Below are 12,744 nucleotides of genomic sequence, written 5' to 3'. Positions count from 1 at the left end.
CCCTATCCACATTGAAGGGACAGCAGTGGAGAAGGTAGAAAGTTTTAAGTTCCTCGGCGTACACATTACAGAGAAACTGAAATGGTCCACCCACACAGACAGTGTGGTGAAGAAGGCGCAAGAGCGACTCTTCAACCTCAGGAGGATGAATAAATTTGGCTTGTCACCTAAAACCCTCACCAACCTTTACAGATGTATAATTGGGAGCATCCTGTTGGGATGTATCACCACCTGGTATGGCAACTGCACCGCTCACAACCGCAGGGCTCTCCAGAGGGTGGTTCGATCTGCACAACACATCACCGGGGGCAAACTACCTGCCCTCCAGGACAGCTACAGCACCCAATGTCACAAGAAGGCCAAAAAGATCATCAAGAACAACAACCACCCGAGCCACTGCCTGTTCACCCCGCTACCATCCAAAAGGCGAGGTCAGTACAGGTGCATCAAAGCTGGGACCGAGAGACTGAAAAACAGCTTCTATCTCAAGGCCATCAGACTGTTAAACAGCCATCACTAACACAGAGAGGCTGCTGCCTACATACAGACTTAAAATCATTGGCCACTTTAGTAAATGGAACACTAGTAACTTTAATAATGCCACTTTAATGATGTTTACATATCTTGCATTACTCATCTCATATGTTTATACTGTATTTTATACCATCTATTGCATCTTGCCTATGATGTTTTGTCATTGCTCATCCACATATTTATATATTCCTTTACTTAGATGTGTGTGTATTAGGTAGTTGTTGTGGAATTGTTAGATTACTTGTTAGATATTGCTGCACTGTCAGAACTAGAAGCACAAGCATTTCGCTACACTCGCAATGACATCTGCTAACCATGTCTATGTGACCAACAAGATTTGATTTGATGTTCCAAAATGCAATCAATTAGAGGGAAAACACCATTCTCAAAAGTGACGGCAAATGCTATTATGCATGTAATGCTTTATTATAAAGTTGCATTTGAAACTCAACCGCCACCTATGTATGCCAGTTAGGCTCTACACCGGTTCTAAAGCGATTAATGTGCTTAATTTTAAGAAGTTATTTGGCCACTTTAGTTGTGATACGAACCTTATCAAAAGATGTAGGCCTATAGGCTAGGCTACGTGAGGTGTCAGACTATGATTTGAAAAAGTGGAAAAAAAGGCATCCACTGTTTCTTACCTTACTGCAAACAAGCTGGACATCATTCACAAGTGATCATACTGTATATCATTCACAAGTGATAGGTTAATGTTGTCACCCATCAGACTATTCGTGATTTAATCCTGTCTTTACATATACAAAATAATATATAGTACCAGTCAAAAATTTGGACACACCTACTCATTCAAGGGTTTTCTTTATTTTGTACTATCTTCTACATTGTAAAATACTATAAACTATAAAATAACACATATGGAATCATGTAGTAACCAAAAAAGTGTTAAATAAATAAAAATATTTTTTTGATTTTAGATTCTTCAAAGTAGACACCCTTTGCCTTGATCACAGCTTTGCACACTCTTGGCATTCTCTCAACCAGCTTCACCTGGAATGCTTTTCCAACAGTCTGAAAGGAGTTTTTACATATGCTGAGCACTTGTTGGCTTCTTTTCCTTCACTCTGCGGTCCAACTCATCCCAAACCATCTCAATTGGGTTGAGGTCGGGTGATTGTGGAGGCCAGGTAATCTGATGCAGCACTCCATCACTCTCCTTCTTGGTCAAATAGCCCTTACACAGCCTGGAGTTGTGTTGGGTCATTGTCCTGTTGAAAAGCAAATGATTGTCCCACTAAGCACAAACAAGATGGGATGGCGTTTCACTGCAGAATGCTGTGGTAGTGTCACGACTTCTGCCAAAGTCGATTCCCCTCCTTGTTCGGGTGGTGCTCGGCGGTCGACGTCACCGGTCTTCTAGCCATCATTGATCCATTTTTCATTTTCCATTGGTTTTGTCTTGTCTTCCTACACACCTGGTTCCAATCCCATTAATTTCATGCTGTGTATTTAACCCTCTGTTTCCCCTCATGTCTTTGTCGGAGATTGTTTGTGATTATGTGTTCGTAATTTTGTATAGGTGTGCGACGGGTATGTTCACCCATGTTTATTTTATGTACATTGGTTTTGGAGTTTGTTTTAATATATTAAACTACTCCAGTTACACCAAGTTGGTTTCTCCTGCAGCTGACTTCCCTGCCACCGACACACACGACAATGACAGGTAGCCATGCTGTTTAAGTGTGCCTTGAAATGTAATAAATCACTGATAGTGTCACCAGCAAAGTACTCCCACACCATCTCACCTCCTCCTCCATGCTTCACGGTGGGAACCACACATGCGGAGATCATCTGTTCACCTACTCTGCATCTCACAAAGACTTGGCGGTTGGAACTAAAAATCTCAAATTTGGACTCATCAGACCAAAGGACAGATTTCCACTAGTCTAATGTCTATTGCTCATATTTCTTGGCCCAAGCAAGGCTCTTCCCTTTCTTATTGGTAACCTTTAGTAGTGTTTTCTTTTCAGCAATTTGACCATGAAGGCCTGATTCACACAGTCTCCTCTGAACAGTTGATGTTGAGATGTGTCTGATACTTGAACTCTGTGAAGCATTTATTTGGACTGCCATCTGAAGTCCAGTTATTCTAATTAACTTTTTCTCTGCAGCAGAGGTAACTCTGGGTCTTTCTTTCCTGTGGCGGTCCTCATGAGAGCCGGTTTCATCATAGCACTTGATGGTTTAAGCGACTGCACTTGAAGAAACTTTCAAAGTTCTTGAAATTGTCCGAATTGACTGACCTTCATATCTTCAAGTAATGATGGACTGTAATTTCTCTTTGCTTATTCGAGCTGTTCTTGCCATAATATGGACTTGGTCTTTTACCTAAATAGGGCTATCTTCTGTATAACACCCCTACCTTGTTACAACACATCTGATTGGCTCCAACACGTTAAGAAGGAAAGAAATTCCACAAATGAACTTTTAACAAGGCACACCTGTTAATTGAAATGCCTTCCAGGTGACTACCTCATGAAGCTGGTTGAGAGAATGCCAAGAGTGTGCAAAGCTGTCATCAAGGCAAAGGGTGGCTACTTTGAAGAATCTCAAATCTAAAATATTTTATTATTTTTTTAACAAATATGATTCCATTTGTGTTATTTCATAGTTTTGCTGACTTCACCATTATTCTACAATGTAGAATAGTAAAAATAAAGAAAAACCCTTGAATGAGTAGGTATGTCCAAACTTTTGACTAGTACTGTATATGTGATATTAGTTTTGAATGAGAATGGACCATTATCATGCACCTGTCTCAGAACAGGGGCAGGAGGAAAATAATACTTAAATAGTGAATAGAGGGCGCTTTTCCTATGGTTCATTTTCATGCCAGCCAGGTAGGCTATACTGCTATTGTAAAGCGAAGCAATGTGCCTAATATTAGGAAAGTTGAGAAATAAATATTGTAGGGCTACCATGTAGAAAGCTGATGGGATCCTCTTTTTAATAGAAGCATTCAAACCTCTGTTTTCTCACACAATCACACAATTCCTATAGAAATGTTGCGCAACATGAGCTCATGAGCTATCATGAAGTGTTTGGTTTGATTTTCGACTACATTTGCATTTATGTCAGAGTGATTAGAGGGACAATACAGTGCTGAGTACCAGGCAGTTAGCAAGTTTTGTAGGCTACTAATGACCATCAGCAGCATCCGACCTTGGAGAAGACCAGAATACCGTGACTAAAAGGTCACGTGGAATTTGACTGCGGTCATGACTCGTGACTGCCGGTGTGGCGGTAATACGGTCACCGTAACAGGCCTAAGTAGTTCTCTAAAACTCCCCAATCCTATTAAATCACACAGTTGTTTTTGCCTCCAGACAGCATTGATCGAGCAGTGGACGCCTCACTGCTTCTTTTAATCATTCACATTCCTCCATTCAAAGGGAAGGGGTATAAACAGACAAAACAGACGAAGAGGAAAGTGCGTGTTTGAGTGCCTATCTGTATTCATCATGAAGCTGCATCCTTTCATCCAGGGCCGTGATTCATCCCTCCTTTTATCCTTCCCCCAGTTCATGGCTATTTGTGCTGATGTCTTAGTGGTATAGAGAGATGGGTATCATGTACATCACATACTGCATGTTCTGCACTGTACAGCAACTAACAGGACTATGTCTCTGTTGTGTTATTGTGTTCACAGGCAGCAGAGAAGCCCAAGACCAGAAGTACACCTCTCAGGTAAGTGCCAGATCTTGTTGAACTGGTGGCTTTGTGTTGAGTCGTCTCTGTGAGGCATATTGTATTGTATTGGATGACATCCTGTTCTTTGCATAAGCTGTTGCAAGTGATCAGTTCTGCACACATATCTGTAATCAGTAACTGTTTATATCACACTTCTGCCATTGCAAACAAGCTGTGATTGTCTCAGATCATTGCTCCGTATAGTTTAATTACATGTATCTTTCTCTGGTGTGTTGTAATTGTGAAAATACATGATTTAGAGTGCGTGAAAATGTGTATTTTCAGCATAATGAAATTACTACACTGTAGAATTTAACAGAGAGAGAGAGAGAGAGAGAGAGAGAGAGAGAAACAGGCATGGGCTAAGTATAGAAATGTATAATTGCCTGCTGTATACACACACAACTATGGAATGTGATCTAAGGATATGTGGCTGTTGTTCATAAATAATAATTGTGTAAAAAAAAAAGGAGCACAGAGGATGTACTAAATTGAAATACTGCCAGCATTTTATTTTAGAGGTTTAGATATTATATGACCGCAGGCCTGAAGCAGTTTTTCTCCCCTGTGTGGAGCAGAGCGGAGCAGGTAGAGTAGACACCTTTCCTGGGCGTGCCAGTATGAGTGCATTAATATGCATTTCACAGTAGATGTATGGGTGTTCTATCATCTCTAATCATGGGAGTATTAAGGCTGCTGTGTGAATGGGCTCATTAAGAAAGGCAGAGTGAAACATGGCCTGCAGCTCTTTCTCAAAAAGGGACTCTGGGACTGGAGATGCTGCGAGCACTCCCCCGGCCATGCCCCCCCCCCCCCCCCCCCCCCCCGGAACACCACACAGTGTACTCATACACACTCATCCCTCTCACACAAGCTAGCTCACACAGGCCCCTACTAGTACAACACACAGTCCCCAAGTACCACACACAGCTCCCCCTACCGCACACAGTCCCTTAGTACCATGTAATAGCCCCCCATGACCACTTATAAACCCCCACTACATCATGTTCATAAAATCCCCAATCACTGTACAGCCCCCTACTACCTTATAACAGCTCTCAGGGTACAGAAAATCATTCATCAAGTTGGTTTTAGAAAAGGGAGATTAACCACTGAGAAAATGTTATGACTCTCAGAAAGCATTTTAAGATAACCATTTTTTTCGTAAAATGTTCCTTGCCGTGCTTTTTGACATAGAGAAGGCCTTTGTTAAAACAATAAAAATCATCCAGAGCTTCCTTACACAGCGGGAAAATAAACATAAAGTTTGTTTCATTATTCTCCACCCCCTTCAGACCTGAGGCCCGGGATCCCACAAGCTGCCGTCCTGTCCACTCCTGTTTTTAATCTACATCCCTGATATTTATTACCCTTCCCTACAGTTGGAAATGTGTCCCAATTCAGTTGATGACCTATGCTATTGGACATCATCCATGCACTCACAAAAAGCAGCTACGAAGCTCCAGACCTGTATAAAGAAAATTGAAAAATGGCCCAAAACCTGGCGTATCTAACTAGACCCAACAACAACACAATATGCCCTCTTTAGTAAAATAAACAATCAAAAAAATCTAAACTGCCACTCACACTGACACCTTATGGACAACATCTGAAGATTGAGAAGACAGCTACATTCCTGGTGGTCGCTTTCCAGCATGACATGAAGTGGACAATTCGCATTGCAACCATTGAAACAGCAGGGGGGGGGGGGGATAATCAACCACCTGAAAGCCCTGTGGGGGAAGAGTGCCAGAGCAGCGCCAATAACTGTATTGAAAGTGTACCAAAGCTACAACAGGCCTGTCTTCGAGTACTCTTCCCTCGCCTGGAAAACCACATCAACACAACAGAAACACAAGCTACAAATAATCCAGAACACAGCAATAAGAGCAGCCTACCGCCTCCCTAAATACATCCATGTCACCTACTTTCACGAAATCTCTGGTCTGAAAGCAATGAACGAGCACCTGGACCTGTTGGGACATAAATACATTCACTAAACAAAAGACAACCCATCACTGAAGAAAACAATAGAATAAGCAATACACTACCAAGACACTCCTCTCTCCACCATATTGACCACTACCTAACCCAAACCCTACCCCTTACCCTAAACCAGGTTGGAATCTAAACCTCAGCCTCCTTCCCTTAACCAGGTCTGTATTGAAACCCCAACACTACCTCCCTCCATGCAAACCCAAGAAAAGCCACTAAACAAGTCTTAAACTTCAACTGAACCCAATGGGCTGTGGTCAATAACAAGTATATAAAAAAAAGTACATAAAACATAGTTCAAATTCTACAGTAACATTCATGAGAGTATCCAGGCCCCCATCAAGGGGAACAAGTATAAGCTATTTAAAGAGGTGAGCATGGCAATATTTTCCGCAGCCAACATATATTGATAGTGGGGTTATAGTGGTGGTGGTGGTTAGAGATTTGTGATGAGCTAATGAACATTGATTTCTGGTGCAGCTCTGACGCAGAGGTCACATGCTGCGAGGAAAATATGCTAACTTTACTCATACTCTGTTCTCCCTCTCATCTTTGATTCAGTGTGTGTGAACATAGCCTCTCTTCTCCATATTGGCACAGATGTAAAGATCTTCACGTTTCAATGTGTGACATCAAAGTGGAGTGTTTTTAATAGATACATACTTTAATAGCCATGCAGTTCAAATATTTATCTCTCACTCTGAACACACTGAATGACTGTGACTATATTTGGGGAAAGCCTTTTGGCAGATGCTGCTTTAGGGAAAACTATTTCTACTATTGTTGTTGTTGTTGCTGTGCTATCTGACAAGACTTCCATTGTGCTCCACTGCCATACGCTTCCTTGCCCCGTTGCCAGGGGGCACAGGGGGGCAGTGCCCCAGCCGAGGAATGTGCCCATTAAAATCTCGCCCACAGATGAGTCCTGGGCTGAGGGCTCCTTTCCGCCCGTCACCCATAGTGGCTGTGCCAGCTCTCAGGGTGGACCAGCTGGCATGGCCGTGGCCACACATGGGTGTGGTGATCCCTAGGGACCCCTGGGCCCATATTAATACATGTCTCAGAGTAGGAATGTTGATATAGGATCAGTTTTGACATTTAGATCACAATTAATAAGATTATATGGACAGGTGGGACCTGATTCTAGCTCAACACTCCTACTCTGAGATACTTAGTGAATACAGGCCCTGATGTCAGGTCACTACTCTCAGTAGTACAGAGTGTAGGAGACAGGAAACAATAGACACAGGCTCCAGATAGTACAGACCCCTGGGGGGGTCATTGAAAGCAGTCAGCACAGCAAATGTACATCATCATATGTGACATATCACCATTCATTGTTAAAAGCTGCTTCTTCCTTATTTAGACGTATGCGACGGGACTCTGTGAAACGTGATTCGCTTTGGAAGTGCTATTGACATCTGGTGAGGAAGAATTAGCAGCGATTCAAACCTGCAGCGTGATGCATAACCCTACCCTGTTTACAGTGTAAATACACTAGGGAGTGGAACCGCCTTTAATATTTCAAGTATAGTTCTGTACACCTAATTTATCTCAAGTCGATATATAACTAGAACTTGGATTAGGGCTGTGGTTTGTAATCCAATTTGTAAGTCGCTCTGGATAAGAGCGTCTGCTAAATGACTTAAATGTAAATGTAAATGTAATTATTTTGTTACTAACTAGAGCTAATGAAAGGGGGGACATAGATGTATTCAGGTGCTTTGCTTCAGACCTGTAGTTCTAGGTTTAAACTATTTATATACACAAGTAATAGCCTTTGGAATGTATCAGCCATTCACCTCCCCTGATTGGGAATAGGATATTCCAGTATAGGATCAGGGCTGGTTCCATCCAGATATCCATGTTGACTGTGGTCCCACTGTTCTGTAACCAATGAGAGACATTCACAACTAGTGCTAGCAAGCCTCTGATGAATGTGGGCACCAGAAAATGAATTTTAAAAATACCCACAACACTCAATAGTTGTCGGTTTGATTTAGAGGCCTGTTTTGCTTAAGGACACAAGGTTTATTTGTGTTTATTTCTTCTGTTGTTCAGATTCTACTTGACTTCACTTGCAATACTTTAGCGTTCTTAACAGTTCCTCTAATACTGGACGTTCTGGGCTTTGTGTTATTAGCGTATCTTGTGTGACATGAAGGTCAGCAACACATCCAGTTTGTTCTCTGTGACTGTGTCAGATCCCATCTATAATGAACAAAAATATAAATGCCACATGCAACAATTTCAACGATTTTACTGAGTTACAGTTCATATATACGGAAATCAGCAAATTGAAATAAATTCATTAGACCCTAATTAATCGATTTCACATGACTGAGCAGGGGCGCAGCCATGGGTTGGCCTGGGAGGGCTTCGGTCCACCCACTTGGAAGCCAGGCCCACCCACTGGGGAGCCAGGGCCAGCCAAACAGAATTAGTTTTTCCCCACAAAATGGCTTTATTACAGACAGAAATACTCCTCAGTTTCATCAGCTGTCCGGTTGGCTGGTCTCAGACAATCCCGCAGGTGAAGAAGCCGGATGTGGAGGAGGTCCTGGGCTGGCGTGGTTACACGTGGTCTGCGGTTGTGAAGCCGGTTGGACGTACTGCCAAATTCTCAACAACAACAAAAAACGTTGGAGGCGGCTTATGGTAGAGAAATTAACATTTAATTCTCTGGTAACAGCTCTGGGGGTCATTCCTGCAGTCAGCATGCCAATAGCACACTCCCTCAAAACTGGAGACATCTATGGCATTGTGTTGTATGACAAAACTGTACAAAGATCATGCTGTTTAATCAGCTTCTTGATATGCCACACCTGTCAAGTGGATGGATTATATTGGCAAAGGAGTATTGCTCATTAACAGGGATGTAAACAAATTGTGCAAAACAATTGAGAGAAATAAGCTTTTTGTGCATATAGAACATTCTGGGCTCTTTTATTTCAGCTCATGAAACATGGGACCAACAGTTTACATGTTGCGTTTATATATATTCTTTGTATAAATACCATGAATCTGTCATAGCCTCAAACCGCAGCTAAATCTGTATGACCCTAGATAATAGCCATTTGGCTGTCGGCGGCAACCATAATATCGACAACACAGTAAACAATTGAGGTGGCAGTATCCATATTACATCTCATGGATTGGTTAATTTCATTCTGTGTCGTGTTTGGATTGGTCTTAGAGATGGGACTGTTTATTTATGGATCCTATTAGAATCTTTGGAAGTTGCCTCGCCCCAAATCGGAGGGCATGAAAGTAAATGTTCTGAAGGTGAGAAAATGTGTGTATTGAGTCTAGCTGGGCGGCAGGGCCCCAGCCATCGCCGGCACCAATCTGTATGACCAGTCAAGCAGCAAATCCATCACCGCCTCCTCAGGCAGGGAGCACAGAAAAGCAGTGAAAGAAAAATATGCTTTTTTTCCTATCTATCTGCAAGGCCCTGTTTTCTCTGCTATCATTACTCATCTTTCTCCACCTCACAATGTGACTCTATGTATCATATCAGTATTGTGTCATTATCGAAGTCGGTCATCCCTAACAATGTTCATTGTGTTACTGATAAAATTACCAAATACCCTTTTCGTATCAAAAGGCTCCAGAAATGGCAATTTTTGTGGCTTTTTTGTAGTACAAAGAGAATGTAGTAGACAAACATTTTGACATCCATTGGAAGTAAAACAAAAGCTGAGATTTTTTTACATTTAACTAGGCAAGTCAGTTAAGAAAAAATTCTTATTTACAACGACGGCCTAGGAACACTGCCTTGTTCAGGGGCAGAACGACATATTTTTACCTTGTCAGCTCAGGGATTCGATCTACACTCTAACCACTAGGCTACCTGCCGCCCCTTAGATTTAACTCTAAGATGAATGGCAAGGAGACAGAATAAAACATTTCAGGAAACCTGCTCTGTGTGAATAATCGAGCAATGAAAAGGCATGTTTCAATAATGTTTTTAATGACAACGTGGTTGAAGCCAAGAAAACTCATCTGAATAAAAAGTGCGTTTTTGTTTTACAGTGGCATTATTATTTTTACACATTGCGGTTTTGATTGAATAAATGCCTAGGGCTGAGATAAGGTGCCTTCAGAAAGTATTCAGACCCCTTGAATTTTTCCACATTTTGTTACGTTACAGCCTTATTCTAAAATGAATTACATTTTGTTTTTTTTCCTCATCAATCTACATACAATACCCCATAATGTCAACGCAAAAAAACAGGTTTTAAACATTTTGGCTAATTTATTGAAAATATAAAACTGAAATATTACATTTGCATAAGTATTCAGACCCTTTACTCAGTACTTTGTTGAAGCACCTTTTGCGGTAATTAGAGCATCAAGTCTTCTTGGGTAGCGAAATGCTTGTGTTCTTAGCTCCAACAGTGCAGTAGTATCTAGCAATTCACAACAATACACACACATATTAAAGTAAAATAATTGAATTAAGAAATATATAAATATAAGATTGAGCAATGTCAGAGTGGCTTTGACAAAAATAGAGTAGAATATAATTCAGTATATGCATATGTGATGAGTTAAGCAGGTTGTAAACATTATTTAAACATTATTAAAGTGGCCAGTGATTCCTATATATATATATATATATAGGGCAGCAGCCTCTAAGGTGCAGGGTTGCGTAACCGGGTGGATGCCGGCTAGTGATGGCTATTTAACAGTCTGATGGCCTTGAGAGAGAATCTGTTTTTCAGTCTCTCGGTCCCAGCTTTGATGCACCTGCACTGACCTCGCCTTCTGGATGATAACAGGGTGAACAGACCATAGCCCCGGTGGTTGATGTCCTTGAGGATCTTTTTGTCCTTCCTGTGTGACATCGGCTACTGAAGAGGTACTGTTGCGCCTTCTTCACCACACTGTCTAACCATTTCAGATCGTGAGTGATGTGTACGTCGAGGAACTTGAAGCTTTCCACCTTCTCCACTGTGGTCCCATCAATATGGATGGGGGCGTGCTCCCTCTGCTGTTTCCTGAAGTCCACAATCAGCTCCTTTGTTTTGTTGACGTTGAGTGTGAGGTTATTTTCGTGGCACCAGTCTCCCAGGGCCCTCAGCTCCTCCCTGTAGGCTGTATTGTTGGTAATCAGGCCTACTACTGTTGTGTCATCTGCAAACTTGATGATTGAGTTGGAGGCGTGCGTGGCCACGCAGTCATGGGTGAACAGGGAGTACAGGAGGGGGCCCCTGTGTTGAGGATCAACGAAGTGGAGATGTTGTTTCCTACCTTTACCACCTGGGGGGCGGCCCATCAGGAAGTCCAGGACCCAGTTGCACAGGGCGGGGTTCAGACCCAGGGCCCCAATCTTAATGATGAGCTTGGAGGGTACTATGGTGTTCAATGCTGAGCTATCGTCAATGAACAGCATTCTTACATAGGTATTCCTTTTGTCCAGATGGGATAGGGCAATGTGCAGTGCAATGGCGATTGCATCGTCTGTGGATCTATTGGGGCAGTCAGCAAATTGAAGTGGGTCTATGGTATCAGGTAAAGTAGAGGTGATATGATCCTTAACTAGCCTCTCAAAGCACTTCATGATTAACCTCTCTAGGGCCGGCGGGACGAAATCGTCCCACCTACGTAACAGCCAGTGGAATCCTGTGGCGCGTTATTCAAATACCTTAGAAATGCTATTACTTCAATTTCTCAAACATATGACTATTTTACAGCATTTTAAAGACAAGACTCTCGTTAATCTAACCACACTGTCCGATTACAACGAAAGCAAAACATTAGATTATGTCAGCAGAGTACCCAGCCAGAAATAATCAGACACCCATTTTTCAAGCTAGCATATAATGTCACATAAACCCAGAAGACAGCTAAATGCAGCACTAACCTTTGATGATCTTCATCAGATGACAACCCTAGGACATTATGTTATACAATACATGCATGTTTTGTTCAATCAAGTTCATATTTATATCAAAAACCAGCTTTTTACATTAGCATGTGACGTTCAGAACTAGCATACCCCCCACAAACTTCCGGCGAATTTACTAACAATTTACTAAATTACTCACGATAAACGTTCACAAAAAGCATAACAATTATTTTAAGAATTATAGATACAGAACTCCTCTATGCACTCGATATGTCCGATTTTAAAATAGCTTTTTGGTGAAAGCACATTTTGCAATATTCTAAGTAGATAGCCCGGCATCACAGGGCTAGCTATTTAGACACCCAGCAAGTTTAGCCTTCACCAAACTCCGATTTACTATTAGAAAAATTTGATTACCTTTGGTGTTCTTCGTCAGAATGCACTCCCAGGACTTCTACTTCAATAACAAATGTTGGTTTGGTCCCAAATAATCCATAGTTATGTTCAAACAGCGGCGTTTTGTTTGTGCGTTCAAGACACTATCCGATTGGTAAATAAGGGTTACGAGCACGGCGCATTTCGTGACAAAAGAATTCTAAATATTCCATTACCGTACTTCGAAGCATGTCAACCGCTGTTTAAAATCAATT

At 41.8% G+C, this 12,744-nt stretch overlaps 1 protein-coding gene across 2 annotated transcripts in view; it reads left to right on the top strand.

Annotated features, from left to right (window-relative positions):
- The window catches only part of LOC115175045 (AF4/FMR2 family member 2), a 170,658-nt gene that overhangs the window by 115,517 nt on the left and 42,397 nt on the right, over positions 1-12,744 (top strand). For both annotated transcript variants that reach the window (XM_029734199.1, XM_029734189.1), the window contains one exon: positions 4,205-4,242. In XM_029734199.1, the coding sequence (XP_029590059.1) occupies positions 4,205-4,242 (38 nt within the window). The remainder of the gene's footprint in view (positions 1-4,204; positions 4,243-12,744) is intronic.

Source organism: Salmo trutta, chromosome 3 (assembly GCF_901001165.1).
Source record: "Salmo trutta chromosome 3, fSalTru1.1, whole genome shotgun sequence".
Lineage (NCBI taxonomy): Eukaryota > Metazoa > Chordata > Actinopteri > Salmoniformes > Salmonidae > Salmo > Salmo trutta.
This window is presented reverse-complemented; position numbering and strand designations above follow the sequence as displayed.